This window comes from Oncorhynchus keta, chromosome 19, assembly GCF_023373465.1.
Source record: "Oncorhynchus keta strain PuntledgeMale-10-30-2019 chromosome 19, Oket_V2, whole genome shotgun sequence".
NCBI classification, from domain to species: Eukaryota; Metazoa; Chordata; class Actinopteri; order Salmoniformes; family Salmonidae; genus Oncorhynchus; species Oncorhynchus keta.
The window spans coordinates 18,406,393-18,425,825 of NC_068439.1; the positions used below are offsets into that span (position 1 = coordinate 18,406,393).

Here is a 19,433-nt window from a genome sequence, read left to right on the forward strand (position 1 = left end):
CAATGAAAAATTAAAAAAATTCAAACAGTTGCACTAGACTCAGATCCTCAAAATATGTGTACACGCATGCATTATTTTATCAGTGTCATTTATTCAATACACAATGCATGGGAGATTAATGGAAATATTTTATTTTTTAAATCACTCCAGTCCAGTAGTAAGACTGATCAAAATGATCCTCTGCTACCTGACTCTCTGCTACCACCAGCTGGTACAAATTGGTCATAAAACAAAGGACCACAAAATACTGTTTTGTTTTAAATAATGACTGTCATGTTTTAATTATTTATGAGAAAGCTATAGTCATATACATTATCTTGCAACAGTGTGCGGTTCACAGCATTCATATAAAAACACATGCACTCTTAATGCTTGTATAAAATCAAAGGTTAATCACATTACCTTTCACACATTCACCTGAACAAAATAGGTCACCATTACATTCTAAACATTTAAGGCCTGGAATTATTTCTACAAATCCTCATAGAAAAAATGTGAATTCGGACTTTCAATATACATGTATAACTTGTAACTTATTGAGTGAAAAAAATAATTGACTCAAATTCAGAATCCAACTCTGAATACTGAAGTTGTAAATGGCGCATCTCAACATTTCAGGCTTTACCTTCAGATTATTACATTTTTCATTCTTAGTTAAATAAAATCCATCCTGTAATACTTAGTCATCATTTGAACAACACAAAAAGAGAGGGGGTGGGGGGGAATACAAAAAAAATCTAATTCAGTACCCCTTGGTGTACAGTAAATTATGTTTAAAAGGTAAATGTAGTAAAGCTCTCTGCTCAGCCTTTTCCATTCAGTTTATGGTTCATTTACTTTCTCCTTGTTCAACCACCTATTCAACCAATGTAATATCCCCACCTCTTGAACCTCCTCTCCCAAATTCTCCTCCTTCCATCTCCCCAGAGTTGTTGGGTGCAGTGGGGATATAGTCCCTTCATTGGCTCTCTTTGCTTTTAATCATAGTGTCCATTGACAGCTTTGGTTCTCCCAGAGCCACTTTCGTTTAGATGAGCTGGCTGAGACTCTTGGCTATTCCAAGAGTCTCTCACCTACAAGAGGACAAACAGGGAATAGGCTCCTTGATGAACATCAGCAAATATGATTATGCTTTATATACACTGCTCAAAAAAATAAAGGGAACACTAAAATAACACATCCTAGATCTGAATGAATGAAATATTCTTATTAAATACTGTTGTTTTCTTTACATAGTTGAATGTGCGGACAACAAAATCACACAAAAATTATCAATGGAAATCAAATTTATCAACCTATGTGCTCAATTGGATTCAGGTCTGGGGAATGGGCGGGCCAGTCCATAGCATCAATGCCTTCCTCTTGCAGGAACTGCTGACACACTCCAGCCACATGAGGTCTAGCATTGTCTTGCATTAGGAGGAACCCAGGGCCAACCGCACCAGCATATGGTCTCACAAGGGGTCTGAGGATCTCATCTCGGTACCTAATGGCAGTCAGGCTACCTCTGGCGAGCACATGGAGGGCTGTGTGGCCCCCCAAAGAAATGCCACCCCACACCATGACTGACCCACCGCCAAACCAGTCATGCTGGAGGATGTTGCAGGCAGCAGAACGTTCTCCACGGCGTCTCCAGACTGTCACATGTGCTCAGTGTGAACCTGCTTACATCTGTGAAGAGCACAGGGCGCCAGTGGCGAATTTTCCAATCTTGGTGTTCTCTGGCAAATGAAAAACGTCCTGCACGGTGTTGGGCTGTAAGCACAACCTCCACCTGTGGACGTCGGGTCCTCATACCACCCTCATGGAGTCTGTTTCTGACCGTTTGAGCAGACACATGCACATTTGTGGCCTGCTGGAGGTCATTTTGCAGGGCTCTGGCAGTGCTCCTCCTGCTCCTCCTTGCACAAAGGCGGAGGTAGCGGTCCTGCTGCTGGGTTGTTGCCCTCCTACGGCCTCCTCCACGTCTCCTGATGTACTGGCCTGTCTCCTGGTAGCGCCTCCATACTCTGGACACTACGCTGACAGACACAGCAAACCTTCTTGCCACAGCTCGCATTGATGTGCCATCTTGGATGAGCTGCACTACCTGAGCCACTTGTGTGGGTTGTAGACTCCGTCTCATGCTACCACTAGAGTGAAAGCACCGCCAGCATTCAAAAGTGACCAAAACATCAGCCAGGAAGCATAGGAACTGAGAAGTGGTCTGTGGTCCCCACCTGCAGAACCACTCCTTTATTGGGAGTGTCTTACTAATTGCATATAATTTCCACCTGTTGTCTATTCCATTTGCACAACAGCATGTGGAATTTATTGTCAATCAGTGTTGCTTCCTAAGTGGACAGTTTGATTTCACAGAAGTGTGATGGACACTTGCGATATAAGAATTGGAGCAGGGATAATTTTTAATGTAAACACATGTTCGAGCGAGAGAGACCGGCCTTGTGTTTTGGAGAACACATCCTGACCAAACTTGATGCACGCTAGGGCCTCCAGGAAGGCTATGGCCCTGTGGGTTAGATAGAGACCGTTGTTAACGGACACTCACCACCAAACATTCACCTTTAACAAAAATTGCATTTTACAACAAGCATTATCTATAGCAAAATATATATATTTTTTAATGGCACTGTGTTAAAATGCACACAGTCACAGAAAACAAATACATTTCCTCATTAAATTCTAGTCACCAGACTGCAGAGGGTACATAGACTTTTGCTGTGCTTATAATATTGAAGGGGTGAAGCCAGGGGCATATAATGCCCTCATTGTTTTCTATTTAATAGTGAGACAGCAATCTGGTCACACGTGGTTACCAGCGCCTAGTCAGGGCAATCACTAGCTTAGGACTGAGATGAGGTCAGCATCTTTACAATATTTTGAATAAAACTGTACGTGACCTAATTTCCCATTCACAGCACTTCTGAGACGTTTGTCAATGACGTGGTCGCAACATTAGAAATGGCCACTAGAGGGTCCAGACGAGACTCACCCAAACATCCAACATTGTGTTCCCACTCTTTTGCACTGTGTGTCTGTCAGATACACATAATACTGTCTGAAAGAACAGGAAGACGAATATTAGATACAGTTTATCTACAGCCATGACAAAAACGACTGTCAAATCATTACGATAAACAGAACGGTTTACAGAAATAGTTCAAAACTTATTTAAACTCATCTATATGAGAAGAGACTGCACGTGTCTGTCAAAACCCCCTTGTGCCTCTATAATGTAGAGCACGTGTGGAGTGGCATGTTGGACGGGTCCCTACCGTACAGTAGGGGCTGTGATGATTCCAAGGAGGAGGATCCGGCACCAGCTGAGTGTGTGAAAAGCCTGGAACACGATGATGTGCATCAGGAAGAAAGTGTTCAACTCAGTCAGCTGTTTAGAGGAAAGGAGGACAGACTGGAAGTAAAGTAGTCCAGCAACATGTATATTAAAATCATCACTGAACTCACAGCTTAGATACCATAACATCTAGCCCATAATTTTCAGCACCGTCAATAAGACATGATCATAGAAAACAAACTGTTGTAAATTGTAATTTTTTTAAATACGAATACAAATATTGTTCAACTCCATTTGTTTCACAGCAGTGTCAATATACACAGAGTAATGACATAAATGGATTCTGAATTCTAACCCTGACACTACATACTATGTATCATTTCCAGGACAGAGGATCATAAAGAGGTAGACCCCAGCCAACCTCTGGAAGGAGGACTTTGAGTCTAACCAGTGTATGTAGATTCAGCTGGCTGGGGTGAACTGGAGCAGAACTCGTTTCAGCTTCCCTGTGGTCGTATGGATGTCTCTGAAGACACAGATATACAACCAGAGGTACACCTACACACTGGGAAGTACCACTGATGAGTGTTCAGACACATAAGGTTAAACACACAGATACAGGCAAAAAGAGAATTACATACGCTGAGTGTACAAAGCATGCCGTTCCATTATATAGACTGACCAGGTGAATCCAGGTGAAAGCTATGATCCCTTATTGATGTCACTTGTTTAATCCACTTCAAATCAGTGTAGACAAAGGGGAGGAAACAGGTTAAAGGATTTTTAAGCCTTGAGACATTTGAGATATGGATTGTGTATCTGTGCCATTCAGAGGGTGAATGGGCAAGACAAAATATTTAAGTGCCTTTGAACGGGGTATGGTACTAGGTGCCAGGCACACTGATTTGAGTATGTCAAGAACTGCAACGCTACTGGATTTTTCACACTCAACAGTATGGTGGTAATTACAAGATTATGTTATAATACTTTTATTCCATCAAATGGTTGTTTTATTCAACAGCATAGAGGGTTCTTATAACTATTGTGTCTGTGTGAACTGAAAGTGGGCCTCGGAGATAACACTGACAGGAGATTTACAATGTCTTTCGGATACCGCATTCCAGAGCATGAGTTAATGTTTCTGTTCTATAGGGTACCAGGGAGAGATGACCCCCTGGGCCAGACCTAGGTCTCTCCACAAAGATAACCGTTTTTATCCGCAGATACTGTCTGCTGTGAATTATAAGCATCTTTCATACAAAGCTTAACCTTGTGACCCATTCCATACATCTGTTGTTCATCATGTAGACTGAAGGGGGTTTATCTTAGCTATAAAATACCTTTGTCTCTGAACGAATCATCTGAAGGGGATTCATCGACCAGCCATCACAGAGCACTCAATTAATTAACTTTATATGCGTGTGTTGTATTGACCTGCTTAATTATTAATAAGTGAATACAGATTTAGTTGAAGTATAACTCTGACTTGTGTGATAAGTTTGTCTCTCCTCATTTGATAGTATAGAAATTAACCACCACAACAGTTTCCTGTGTGTATCATGAATGGTCCACCACCCAAACAACATCCAGCCAACTTGACACCTGTGGGAAGCATCGGAGTCCACATTGGCTAGCATCCCTTTGGAACGCTTCAACACCTAGTAGAGTCCATGCCCTGACTAATTGAGGCTGTTCTGCGGGTTAAAAGGGGTAGGGAAACTCAATATTAAGGTGTTCCTAATGTTTTGTACACTCAGTGTAAATGAGAAAGCACACATGCAATTAATCAGAGCAGGCAGAAATTCAATAGAATAATGTAGTTTAACTGTATTGTGCCATCTGTCATGAGACTACAGGAAAAGGGAGGAATCCAATAGAAGGATAACTCACTTGATGCTGGCCAATTGGTAGATGTAAATGTAGATGTGCATCTCCAGGAAGCGACACACAGTCATGCCCAGCCAGATGCCCCCTCCATTACAAAGCAGGAAGTCCAGGATCACCTGGTCCCACCAGCACTTAGGGAGCAGGTGCATGAAGAACAGCTGAGAGAGCGAGACAGAAAGAGAGCGAGGTGAATGAGGAGCTGACATTTGACTTAAATGAGCACATCCAATAGAATAAATCAGAAGCAACATATGGACTGAAACCCAAAATGTGATCTGTTGTTAGAAATTGAGCAGGACTTCACAAAGACATGCGTGTCCTAAAAGGCACCATATTCCCTATATATTGCACCACTTTTGGAGGGTCCATATGGCTCTGGTCAAAATTTGTGCACTGTATAGGGAATAGGGTGCCATTTGGGATGCATTTTTATCTACCTCGGTGAGCTCCCTGGTGATGCTGATGGTCCAGCAGACGCCGTAGCTGCGGATGAGCAGGGCCTTCATGGCCCAGCCCGCAAAATTCCCAAACACAAAGATGTCAAAGTGGCTCAGGATCCGCTCCCAGGTTATCACATGGCAGTTCACTGCATATTCCTGCAGGAGGAGAAAGGCCAGGTAAGACATGAACACAGAAAAGGCAGAGAAGACAATACAGTGGTGGGAAAGGAAAGTCAGTTGTACAACTGAATGCCTTGAACTGAAATGTGTCTTCTGCATTTAACCCCTCTGAATCAGAGGTGCAGGAAGCTGCCTTAAATCAACATCCAAGTTTTCGGCGCCCAGAGAACAGTGGGTTATAACAGCCTTGCTCATGGGCAGAACGACCGATGAGTAGGTGTCCAAACTTTTGACTTGAACTCTATAAAATAAAATTTAAAAAATGAAAAGCCTCTCGCTGTCAACTGCAAGAACAGGCAAATCTGGTGCAGTCCATGAGGAGGAGATGCACTGCAGTACTTAATGCAGCTGGTGGCCACACCAGATACTGACTGTTACTTTTGACCCCTCCTTTGTTGAGGGCCACATTATTCCATTTCTGTTAGTCACGTCTGTGGAACTTGTTCAGTTTATGTCTCAGTTGTTGAATCTTGTTATGTTCATACCAATATTTACACATGTTAAGTTTGCTGAAAATAAACTAAGTTGACAGCGAGAGGACGTTTTTTCTTTCTTTTTTAGTTTAGAGTACAAGTCAAAAGTTTGGACACCTACTCATTCAAGGGTTTTTCTTTATTTTTACTATCTTCTACATTGTAGAATAATAATAATGAAGACAACAAAACTATGAAAACACACATATGGAATCATGTAGTAACCAAAAAAAGTGTCAAACAAATCCAAATATATTTTAGATTTTAGATTCCTCAAAGTAGCAATCCTTTGCCTTAACAGCTTTGCACACTCTTGGCATTCTCTCAACCAGTTTCACCTGGAATACATTTCCCACAGTCTAGAAATAGTCCCCACATATGCTGAGCACTTGTTGGCTGCTTTTTCTTCACTCTGCAGTCCAACTCATGCCAAACCATCTCAATTGGGTTGAGGTCAGGTGATTGTGGAGGCCAGGTCATCTGATGCAGCACCATCACTCTCCTTCTTGGTCAAATAGCCCTTACACAGCCTGGAGGTGTGTTTGGGTCATTGTCCTGTTGAAAAACATGTTAGTCCCACTAAGCGCAAACCAGATGGAATGGTGCATCATTAAGTGTGCACCATTAAGTGTGCCTTGAAATTCTAAATAAAATCACTGACAAGGTCACCAGCAAAGAACCCCCACACAATGACACCTCCTCCTCCATGCTTCACGGTGGAAACCACACATGCAGAGATCATCCATTCACCTGCTCTGTGTATCACAAAGACACGGCGGTTGGAACCAAAAATCGTATATTTAGACTCATCAGACCAAAGGACAGAGTTCCGCCGGTCCAATGTCCATTGCTTGTGTTTCTTGGCCCAATCAAGTCTCTTCTTCTTATTGGTGTCTTTTAGTAGGGGCTTCTTTGTAGCAATTCGACCATGAAGGCCTGATTCAGTTGATGTTCAGATGTGTCTTACTCTGTGAAGCATTTATTTGGGCTGCAATTTCTGAGGCTGGTAACTCTAATGAACTTATCCTCTGCAGTAAATGTAACTCCTGGTTTACCTTTCCTGTGGCAGTCCTCATGAGAGCAAGTTTCATCATGACGCTTGATGTTTTTTTTTACTGCACTTGAAGAAACGTTCAAAGTTCTTGAAATGTTCCACATTGACTGACCTTCATGTCTTAAAGTAACGGACTGTAGTTTCTCTGCTTATTTGAGCGGTTTTTGCAATAACATGGACTTGGTTTTTTACCACATAGGGCTATCTTCTGTATACCACCCCTACCGTGTTACAACACAACTGATTGGCTCAAACGCATTCAAAAGGAAAGTACATCTACAAATTAACTTAATTAAGGCACACATGTTAATTGAAATCCATTCCAGGTGACTACCCCATGAAGCTGGTTGAGAGAATGCCAAGAGTGTGCAAAGCTGTCCTCAAGGCAAAAGGTGGCTACTTTCAAGAATCTCAAATGTATTTTTTTATTTAATGAAAGGTACCACACACACACGTTTATATATATATATATATAAAAACAAGGCCATTTCTAAGTGACATATTCACACACACACAATCATTCAAAAGTTTGGGGTCACTTAGAAATGTCCTTGTTTTCCATGAAATGACTTGCAAAATTAATAGGAAATATAGTCAAGATGTTGACAAGGTTATAAATAATGATTTTTAATTGAAATAATAATTGTGTCCTTCAAACTTTGCTTTCGTCAAAGAATCCTCCATTTGCAGCAATTACAGACTTGCAGACCTTTGGCATTCTAGTTATCAATTTGTTGAGGTAATCTGAAGAGATTTCACCCCATGGTTCCTGAAGCATCTCACACAAGTTGGATTGGCTTGATGGTCACTTCTTATGTACCATACAGTCAAGCTGCTCCCACAACAGCTCAATAGGCATGACAACCGGTGACTGTGCTGGCCACTCCATTATAGACAGAATACCAGCTGACTGCTTCTTCCCTAAATAGTTCTTGCATAGTTTGGAGCTGTGCTTTGGGTCATTGTCCTGTTGTAGGAGGAAATTGGCCCCAATTAGGAGCCGTCCACAGGGTATGGCATGGCGTTGCAAAACGGAGTGATCCCTTTTACCCTGTGCAAATCTCCCACTTTACCACCACCAATGCACCCCCAGACCATAACATTGCCTCCACCATGCTTGACAGATGGCGTCATCACTCCTCCAGTATCTTTTTATTTTTTCTGCGTCTCACGAATGTTCTTCTTTGTGATCCAAACACCTAAAACCTATGATTCGTCTGTCCATAACACATTTTTTCCAATCTTCCTCTGTCCAGTGTCTGTGTTCTTTTGCCCATCTTTATCTTTTATTTTTATTGGCACGTCTGAGATATGGCTTTTTCTTTGCAACTCTCGATAGAAGCCCAGCATCCCAGAGTCGACTCTTCACTGTTGACGTTGAGACTGGTGTTTTGCAGGTATTATTTAATGAAGCTGCCAGTTGAGGACTTGTGAGGCATCTGTTTTCTCAAACTAGAAGCTAATGTGCTTGTCCTCATACTCAGTTGTGCACCGGGGCCTCCCACTCCTTTCTATTTTGGTTAGGGCCAGTTTGCGCTGTTCTGTGAAGGGAGTAGTACACAGCATTGTACGAGATCTTCAGTTTCTTGGCAATTTCTTGCATGAAATAGCCTTCATTTCTCAGAACAAGAATAGACTGATGAGTTGCATTAGAAAGTAATTTGTTTCTGGACATTTGGAGCCTGTAATTGAATCTAAAAATGTTTTTTTCTTCAGATACTCAACTAGTCTAAAGAAGGCCAGTTTGATTGCTTCTTTAATCAGAACAACAGTTTTCAGCTGTGCTAACATAATTGCAAAAGTGTTTTCTAATGATCAATTAGCCTTTTAAAATTATAAACTTGGATTAACTAACACAATGTGCCATTGGAACACAGGAGAGATGGTTGCTGATAATGGGCCTCTGTACACCTATGTAGATATTCCATAACAAATCAGCCGTTTCCAGCTACAAGTCATTTACAACATTAACAATGTCTACACTGTATTTCTGATTGATATTATTTTAATGGCTAAAAATGTTGCTTTTCTTTCAAAAACGAGGACATTTCAAATGACCCCAAACTTTTGAAAAAGAGTGTGTGCGTGTCCCACTTCTAAAACCAAAGTTGCGCCTCGGTCTCCTGCAAATGTCATTGGATTACATTACCCTCCAGATTGGAGAGCTTTCCAAACCTAAACCAGGATCACTTCATCAGAATTTAGCCTACCTTTTCATTGTGAAAACATGGCATGGATTTAAACTAAAGGATGGATGTAATAGGATAAATGCTAGAGGGAATGGAGGGGGAGTCATTGATAATCTTGAATACAAGCTCCAGCGTTAAGTTTCCCCAAAGTACAGATCTAGGAACAGCTGCCCCTCCCCCGAGCATAACCTGACACTTAGTTGGAAAAATGCTGAACTGACCCAAGATAAGAGTCTAGGGGCAACTACACCCACCAAATATGGTGTCCGGCATGCGGTGAATGAATACAGTAACATAATTGAGATAAAAATCACTCACCATGATATCAGCCTCACGGTTAGCATAGCGTAGGTTGGGGTCCACCCAGTACATGAGTCTATTCACCTGAGCCCAGTTCAGGAAGAGGAGGATGACCAGGAACAGGAAGTACAGAACCCCCTATACCTGACAACAGCAGGAAGGAACTAATCAGAGCTGAGTTCCATGAACATGGTTCCATAAAGGAGTTCCCCTGATGATGACATATACTGTGCAGTAGGCCTACTCACCAAATACCATGCGCCAAATCGCAGGATGTGGTCGGGTGAATGGACCTGAAGTGGTTCAATTAAATACTGCCTTTACACACTTATTCATGTATCTACCATTATAAGAGTGGCTCTACCAAAACCCTCATACACTGCACTTCCAAAGTAGTATATACTGCAAACAGTGGGTATCCCATTCACTCGTACAATCAAAACTATGTCAAGCTGCAAAAGGCCATGCTGAAGACTAGTTTAGAATCTTGGAAGAACTCAAAAGACCTGAACAACTATTATGTGACCAATGACCTACACTAGAACAACATTCCTCCCACTCACCCCATGCAGACACACGTTTTCTACCAGGTGCTGGGCTGAGCTATTGTCAAGTACAAGGCAATGACTGAGTGAGTACCATTGGGGAAGGCCAGGACACTGATGATGAGGAAGAAGGAGACAACCAACAGGAGACCCAATCGAAGGTTGTTGTCAGCGTCTGTATCCTCCCTGGCAGAGAGAGCAGGGTTTAACATTTAAAAAAGCATTGGCTGAGATATGCAATATGTACATTATCTCAGAGGATAAAGTGAGGTTTACGATGACACAGTAAACGGAAGATGTGACAAAAAATTAAGTTCACTTGATTTTTGTATTTATAACAATAAGGAACATTAAAATGTCTAAATGTACGTAGTTCAGTTATACAGTTGAGTTTACACTTGGGTTAGATTAATAGGCCATGTTATCACAACCACTAGGTCTACTTACTGGTCTACTCTCAGCTGTCATTGGACTACCTGGAAAATACGAAGTAAATCAAACTAGCCACAGTGAACGTCAAGAGAGTGAGGCTTGTAGAAAACGTCGATGCTGATGTCCTCCACCTGTTGCTCGTTAATCAATTGAAAGTGTAACATGTAATTCACATCATCCTTGCTTAATGTCCGGGACCCCAAAACAGGTGCCATGGCGAGGGCTAAAGGAGTTTTTTTTATTTTTAGGATATGTCAGCACTTCCAGACAGGACAGGTTCGTCTGCCTATAAGTACATGGATGAGTACTGGGAACCACAAGGGGCAGAGAGAGTACTGAGCAAACCAGACAACGGCGCAACCAACTCAACAAAAATATAGGGGTGTAGTGGGAATGCACATTCCAATACCAGCACTCCCAATTCATTCACTGCCATTTTTCTTCGGAAATAGCTTTATATTTTATTATTTGTAACATTGGAAATTCCCGATGAAAGACAGGGAGTAGTTTTTATCGGTCCCTCATAGGTTGTTTGAGCTGCCTCGTTGCCTTGCTGTATTCCTATTTTGACTGTGACACTTCCGTAATCCTTCGGTTAGAGTGCACACGTGAGTAGATTGACATTGGCGCTATCTTGTTGTTTTTACGCCTGTTCAGGGGACATATTCATTTTTTGACCCATATTTGTGTACGTTATTGCATGATGTCGTCTATTTTGTACTAGCAAAAACCACTATTTCTATACGCTGGCTGGCTACCCCGTATGATTGTTCTACGCAATCTAGCTAGCCATTGCTGCTTCAATGAGACATGCCCTCTTTTAGCCAGCAGATCCGACCTGCTTGCTTACAGCTGCACTAGGGTCTGACAACATTGATCTGTATATTAAGACACTGCGAAACCAGCGCGAGATATGGCTCAGAAAACATACCTCAATCCAGGGATGAGAAATGCGTTATATTCCGAATGATCCCAACTGTTACACTGAGAAGATTGAACAACTGCTAGTTTTGAAAGAAAACGGTCATTTTCATCCTCATGCTAGGTAGCACAAACCACCGCAGCCATTTTGGAATGGCAGTGTCAGTCAATCAGCTCCTTTGTTGTTAAACACCACATACCATTCCATAATGGATGCTGTTGCTACTGATAGCTAGAATGAAGACTAAAATGGCTGTTTACTTAAAGTGGAACTGACAGCGTTTTAACTACAGAAATGAAACAAACAATCATATCAATAATAAAATATGAAATTCCCAGTTTATGCTTCAAAACCAACTCTTTACAAGGTTTTTTTAAACAAGTTATATTTGCCTAAAAATTCCATATTGTACAGTAAGGCATTGTTGGCAGAATAGATGGATCAAACAATTTAATTTGCCACATTTGCTGAATACAATAGTTGTGTACCTTTCTGTGAAATGCTTACTTACGAGCCCTTAACCAACAATGCAGTTCAATAAATGGGGTTAAGAAAATATTTACTAAATAAACTGAAGTAAAAAAGTAACACAATTAACGAGGCTATATACTATAACTGGGGGGTACCGAGTCAATGTGTGGGGGTACAGGTTAGTCGAGGTAATTTGCAGATGTAGGGAGGGGTAAAGTGACTATGCATAGATAATAAACAGCAAGTAGCAGCAGTGTAAAAACGGGGGGGATCAATAGTCCGGGTGGCCATTTGATTAATTGTTCAGCAGTCTTATGGCTTGCGGGTAGAAGCTGTTAAGGAGCCTTTAAACCAAGACGTGGTGCTACGGTACCACTTGCTGTGGGGTAGCAGAGAGAACAGTCTATAACTGGAGTCTGACCTTTTTTTGGGCCTTCCTCTGACATCACCTAGTATATAGGTCCTGGATGGTAGGAAGCTTGGCCCCAGTGATGTATTGAGCTGTACGCACTACCCTCTGTAGTAGAGGTCGACCGATTAATCGGAATGGCCGATTTAATTAGGGCCGATTTCAAGTTTTCATAACAATCGGATATCTGTATTTTTGGATGTCGATTTGGCTGATTTTTAAGAAATTATTATTATTTTTAAATTATTTGATTTTTTTCCACCTTTTGTTTAACTAGGCACGTCAGTTAAGAACACTTAATTATTTTCAATGACGGCCTAGGACGGTGGGTTAACTGCCTTGTTCAGGGGCAGAACGACAGATTTTTACCTTGTCAGCTCGGGGATTCAATCTTGCAACCTTACAGTTAACTAGTCCAACACTCTAACCACCTGCCTCTCATTGCACTCCACGAGGAGCCTGCCTGTTACGCGAATGCAGTAAGAAGCCAAGGTAAGTTGCTAGCTAGCATTAAACTTATCTTATAAAAATCAATCAATCAGAATCACTAGTTAACTACTCATGGTTGATGATATTACTAGTTTATCTAGCGTGTCCTGCATTGCATATAATCGATACGGTGCGCATTCGCGGAAAAAGGACTGCCGTTGCTCCAACGTGTACCTAACCATAAACATCAAAGCCTTTCTTAAAATCAATACACAGAAGTATATATTTTTAAACCTGCATATTTAGCTAAAAGAAATCCAGGTTAGCAGGCAATATTAACCAGGTGAAATTCTGTCACTTCTCTTGCGTTCATTGCACGCAGAGTCAGGGTATATGCGATAATAATAAACGTTTTGTTTTCGAGATGATAGTTTCTTGATTCGACCATATTAATGACCAAAGGCTCGTATTTCTGTGTGTTATTATGTTATAATTAAGTCTATGATTTGATATTTGATAGAGCAGTCTGACCGAGCGATGGTAGGCAGCAGCAGCATTCATTCAAACAGCACTTTAGTGCGTTTTGCCAGCAGCTCTTCGTTGTGCTTCAAACATTGCGCTGTTTATGACTTCATGCCTATCAACTCCCGAGATTAGGCTGGTGTAACCGATGTGAAATGGCTAGCTAGTTAGTGGGGTGTGCGCTAATAGCGTTTCAAACGTTACTCGCTCTGAGACATGGAGTGGTTGTTCCCCTTGCTCTGCATGGGTAATGCTGCTTCAAGGGTGGCTGTTGTCGATGTGTTCCTCGTTCGAGCCCAGGTAGGAGCGCGGAGAGGGACGGAAGCTATACTATTACACTGGCAATACTAAAGTGCCTATAAGAACATCCAATAGTCAAAGATATATGGAATACAAATGGTATCGAGAAATAGTCCTATAAATACTATATTAACTACAACCTAAAACCTCTTACCTTGGAATATTGAAGTCTCATGTTAAAAGGAACCACCAGCTTTCATATGTTCTCATGTTCTGAGCAAGGAACTTAAACGTTAGCTTTTTACATGGCACACACACACTTTTACTTTCTTCTCCAACACTTTGTTTTTGCATTATTTAAACCAAATTGAACATGTTTCATTATTTATTTGAGGCTAAATCGATTTTTATTGATGTATTATATTAAGTTAAAATAAGTGTTCATTCAGTATTGTTGTAATTGTCATTATTACAAATAAAAAATAAAAATCAGTCGATTTAATCTGTATCGGCATCTGTCGACCTCTACTCTAGCGCCTTACGGTCGGATGTCGAGCAGTTGCCATACCAGGCGGTGATGCAACCGGGCAGGATACTCTCAATGGTGCAGAACTTTTTAAGGACCTGGGGATCAATGCCAAATCTTTTCAGTCTCCTGAGGGGTAAAGGGTATTGTCGTGCCCTCTTCACGATGGTCTTGGTGTGTTTGGACCATAATAGTTTGTTGGTGATGTGACACCAAGGAACTTGAAACTCTCAAACTGTTCCACTATAACACCGTCGATGTGAATGGGGGCATGTTCGGCCCTCCTTTTCATGTAGTCGACAATCAGCTCCTTTGTCTCACTCACGTTGAGGGAGAGGTTGTTGTCCTGGAACCGCACTGACCTCTCTATAGGTTATCTCATCGTTGTTGGTAATCAGACCTACCACTGTTGTGTCGTCAGCAAATGTAATTATGATGTTGGAGTCGTGCTTGGCCATGCAGTCGTGGGTGAACAAGGAGACACTCCTTCAAATGATTGGATTCGGCTATTTCAGCCACACCCATTGCTGATGGGTGTATAAAATCGAGCACACCGCCATGCAATCTCCATAGCAAACATTGGCCAGTGATGGGAAATCTTAACGCTACATTATACAATGACATTCTAGACTATTCTGTGCTTCCAACTTTGTGGCAACAGTTTGGGGAAGGCCCTTTCCTGTTTCAGCATGACAATGCCCCCATGCATAAAGCGAGATCCATACAAAAGTGAATGATGGCAGTGTGGCAAATGGCTTATTTGCATATAGGCCTACTATAGCTCTGATTGGCTATGGCACACCGGTCTGCGTAGATTCTGGTTCTGGACAAGACAGATGTTTATTTACTGCAGTCTATTAATTGTCCAAACGCACAGCCGCTTTCCCATTCTATATTGCAATAGAATTTTCACAAATGCCTTTGGTCATTCTCAAAAATTCAATGAATTTATGAAAATGACCATATCTAAGTGCTCGCTTTTTCAGAAAATGTTTCATAAAGGTGTCATATTCTTCCTGGGGGTTTATATGAACAGATTTGAATAAGATTCCATGTTGCTAAAACGCTGTCAGTTCCCCTTTAGTTGTCGTTCCATATTCTCAGTGTAACAATAATTCGGATTAGAACTAATTTCTAACTGCTATGCTTTATATTGGCCAGGTCGCAGTTACAAATGATAACTTGTTCTCAACTAGCCTACCTGGTTAAATAAAGGTGAAATAAATGTTAAAAGTTTTAAAAAACTGGATTGAGTTATGTTTACTGAGCCATATCTAGCGCTGGTTCCACGGTGTCTTAATATACACAGGGTAGGCTGTTCGTCCGTAGTGCAGTTGTAAGCAAGTCGGTCAGATCTTCTGGCTAGCCCCTTATTCATTGTTAATAATCTATTGGTTGCTTCTTTACTCAACAACACCAATCCCCATCCAAGTTCAATAAAAAATTCATAGCATTGGCTAACGTACTTGCATGATGGTGTGTTCCAGTTACGTTCAATGTACAGACCCCCTTCTCATGTCACAATGTCCTGTGTTTTTATCACAGATATCTACATGGCTTTAACCTGTATCCAGCATTGTCAGAGATGCACCAGTTTACTGAGGTCAAGGAGTGTTGGTATCACCACCCTTCAGTATTCCACAGATGCCCAGCATTGGCCTGCAGCCCTCTGGAATTCTTTCATTGTTCCAGTCTTGCCCTCTGTGCTCCAGAGAAGTCCGAATCCATCTCAGACGCGACAGAGGTGGAATCTAGGAGTGCGGAGTTACTGTGAATCTCATGCTAAGGTCCAACCATCTCAAACGAAACACAGGAATACTGATGAGTTACCTGGGACTGATATGGTGTCATATCAGAATCCTGTCTCCCATCAACTCATAGATGGAGGGATGCTTCTGAAGGAGTGGCAGACAGCTTTTGGTACTAATGCCACCCCTGTGTGTACACACACACACACACACACACACACACACACACACACACACACACACAGTTAAATAAAGGTGAAATAAGTCAAATAAAAATACAGTGGTCATTTCTACCTAATATTTTTGTCCTCTCCAGATTTGGATGATGCCCCAGGCCACTCTGCATTAGAGGAGATCAGTCATGAGGAGGCAGTTCATATGGACATCCCAGCTGCCCTGCCTCCTGTCTCCATCTCCCTGAAAGACTATGTCAATGAGTCAGAGACGCTTGGAAAGCTTGTACAGCTAGGTAGGTTGGGTCCATTTAGGGTTTGTATCTGATTAGCCATTACTCCCTCACTGTCTAATGTACAAGAGCAATAGATGTCATGTATATCTATGTCTCTGGATCGTACTCACTAGGCACCAAACTGAAGTAAATGGGGAGGGATTACCAGAGCCCAAAAATAAACACTTGCTTTTTATTTCCGCTGCAGAGCATTTTGATACGCTGTGCACTAATGAATGTGACCCTGGTGTTAACCCTTCGGTTCCTTCTTCAGGTGTTCAGCTATGGAAACTGGAGCAGAGGCCTAACGTGGGTTCCATGTTGCTGAGGCTAGACTTCCAGACAGACGTGACCCCACGGCTGGTCTTCCTGAAGCAGCTGGGAGTGGAGGATTCTCGCCTGGGTTATCTGATCAGCCACAACCCCTTCATCCTCACAGAGAGCCTGGAGAATCTGCAGGCCAGGTACCAGAGTTGAGGGGATGGTTGTTGTATTGGCAGGTTGAATTTTCTACAGTCAGCAACACACAGGGTTGACTATTGTAATGGACGTTTTAAATTGTGTGTCCATGTAACTAACCTTGTGAAAATATCCTATTATAATCTACTGTTCTTCTGAGTATAATTATGTGTTGCAAACCAGCTTGCTCCTGTGTCCTTGTAGAGATGAAAGGATAACTGAAAGTCCTTCCCAAGAACAGGAAACTATAAAGATATGTGCTTATCACCTAATGCTTCGGAATTCAGACTGTCTACACTGAGCTGTATAACTCTGTTCCCTCTGAGCTCAGAAATAAAGAATCTTAGTTTGACTTGGACTCAAGAAAATCCTTATTTGATAATATTCACCACACTATCTTAGGGACAAAGACGAAACTTGGTGTTTCCAACTGGTATACCTGTTTAATCTCGTCTGTCAGCTTCAGTTCTTATAGGACTATGACAGGTGATACATTTCATTGTTAAATTATTTACAAATAATCTGTAGTATAAAATGAGGTAATAATCTCTCTTTCATATTAGAGTGGCATATCTTAGGTCCAAGAAGTTCAGCGCTGAGTCTGTGGCTTCCATGGTGTCCAGAGCTCCGTACCTGCTGAACTTCAGTGTGAAGAGGATGGACAACCGCCTTGGATTCTACCAACAGCAGTTAGGCCTTAGTGCTCAGAAGGTCAGGTCTGAATTGAGTAAACAATTACATTTAAAAGTTGTGTAAGGAATGACCCAAGACAACAGCAATTGGTCATATTATGTCCCACTAAATGTGTCATAGAACAATGCATAAGATAGTACATTCGTATCTTTCAGACACGGGATGTTATGGCTCGCCTTCCCAGACTTTTGTGTGGCAGCTTGGAGACAGTTAAGGAGAATCTTAAGGTATGACAACAAACAAACGCTATTTAATGTTAACTGTGATATGTCTTAATTCTTGGAGAGAAAAATAGGATTAAGTCTTAGAATCTGTCTTTTTCATCCTAGATATGCAAACTGGAGATGGGGTTTCGTGAAAATGAGCTCCAGCACATTGTCACTGTAATCCCCAAAGTTCTTACTGCTAACAAGAAGAAACTGACCCAGATATTTGACTACATCCACAACACCATGAACATACCCCATGATCTGATTGTAAAGTTCCCACAGGTAAGCTATAAACTACCAGTCCTGAATCATCCATCTTTGGATAGTGGATACTCGCAGAGAATACATTATCTGGATATGTTAGTGTTTACCTAGCCCAATAATTTACTCCTTATAGTTCATGTTCTGTTTAAAGGCGTTTAGGCTCTGGAAGATGAAACGGCCAAATACTCCATCTAATCATGAATCGATTCTCGATTGCTGTACAGTTCTACAAACATAAAGCACTGAACTTTCATATCACATCAAAATAATTTCACAAATACTAAATATACTTACTGTACACTGTTTTAACACAATTGCATCCAACAGTATTTTTCAGTGACGACATGTTTTTGGCGTCCGTCTTCCATTTACACACTGGTGTTTGGAGACGCAGATAGCCAATTAGCACAGCTAGTCCACACTGTCTTCAGTCTGTTTTCCATAAACAAGCGCTGTAACATGTAAATATGGCCGTGTGGGAACCCTAACCCTATAAAGGTGTGTAGTAAATAAACTATTTGTTTATTTTATTATTTCTCGCTGATATGAATGATTTGTTCATTATGTTTCCAAAACCATACCGCAAGCGATGCGTGTTCACGTCTAGAGAAAAGTCTCGGCTCGTAACAAAACTCGTCAATAGGCATTTAAGGTAGTTCGCGTCTGACTTGGGTGGGGTAGTATTTACCAAGTGATGGATCAGGAACCACTTATGGGTCACGGTGGGTAACCCCTGCTTGGTCATGGCCAAGGACTGAGTTGTGGCTAAAAACATTTTTATTTTGTTGAGCTGATGGGACATAGTACATTACCAGTGAATTGTCTTTAGACATGTCACAGATTCAGTTGGACTTGCTATCACCTATTGTCTGAAAAGTTATCTGTCCTTTCTACAGGTCCTGAATGCAAAGTACCTTCGTATCAAAGAAAGACACCTGTTCCTGCAATACCTAGATAAGGCTCAGTATGACCCTGCCAAGCCTAACTACATCTGTCTGGACAAGCTTGTCTCCTTGCCAGATGAGGCCTTCTGCACTGAAGTGGCATCAGCCACACTAAAGGACTTTGAACTGTTTCAGAAGACGATGTAATTAATGAAACACTACAGTTTCTGTATATGTGTGTTATGTGAATAAATATGTTGAAGATATTCTACATTGAATATTGCTGTTTACTATTGAACTGGTTGAATGAGCCACCAGAAGAGGGCCACATTTCGACACATTGTTGAGATTTTGGATGATTTTGGACCTTTGATAAATGTAGCTAGCCTTCTTCATAAGGACTAACGTGTAAAT

The 19,433-nt window shown here is 41.5% G+C and overlaps 1 protein-coding gene and 1 pseudogene across 1 annotated transcript; one reads left to right on the plus strand and one right to left on the minus strand.

Annotated features, from left to right (window-relative positions):
* Nucleotides 1-71: 71 nt before the first annotated feature.
* On the minus strand, nt 72-9,956 carry LOC118370969 (phosphatidylserine synthase 1-like; annotated as a pseudogene).
* A 1,234-nt stretch (nt 9,957-11,190) lies between these two features.
* mterf3 (mitochondrial transcription termination factor 3) lies at nt 11,191-19,285 on the plus strand. The gene is made up of 8 exons (XM_035756228.2): nt 11,191-11,403; nt 15,860-16,234; nt 16,379-16,531; nt 16,785-16,974; nt 17,533-17,680; nt 17,818-17,889; nt 17,992-18,153; nt 19,032-19,285. The coding sequence occupies exons 2-8, from the start codon at nt 15,868-15,870 to the stop codon at nt 19,224-19,226; spliced, it is 1,287 nt and encodes a 428-aa protein (XP_035612121.1). The 5' UTR covers nt 11,191-11,403; nt 15,860-15,867; the 3' UTR covers nt 19,227-19,285.
* Nucleotides 19,286-19,433: the final 148 nt, after the last annotated feature.

Excerpts from the sequence above, each read along its gene's own strand:
- mterf3 (XM_035756228.2), top strand. The coding sequence starts at position 15,868 with ATGGCTTTAACCTGTATCCAGCATTGTCAGAGATGCACCAGTTTACTG. Across the intron at positions 16,235-16,378 it reads GGAGTGGCAGACAGCTTTTG|ATTTGGATGATGCCCCAGGC; the intron begins GTACTAATGCCA and ends TGTCCTCTCCAG. Across the intron at positions 16,532-16,784 it reads TGGAAAGCTTGTACAGCTAG|GTGTTCAGCTATGGAAACTG; the intron begins GTAGGTTGGGTC and ends TTCCTTCTTCAG.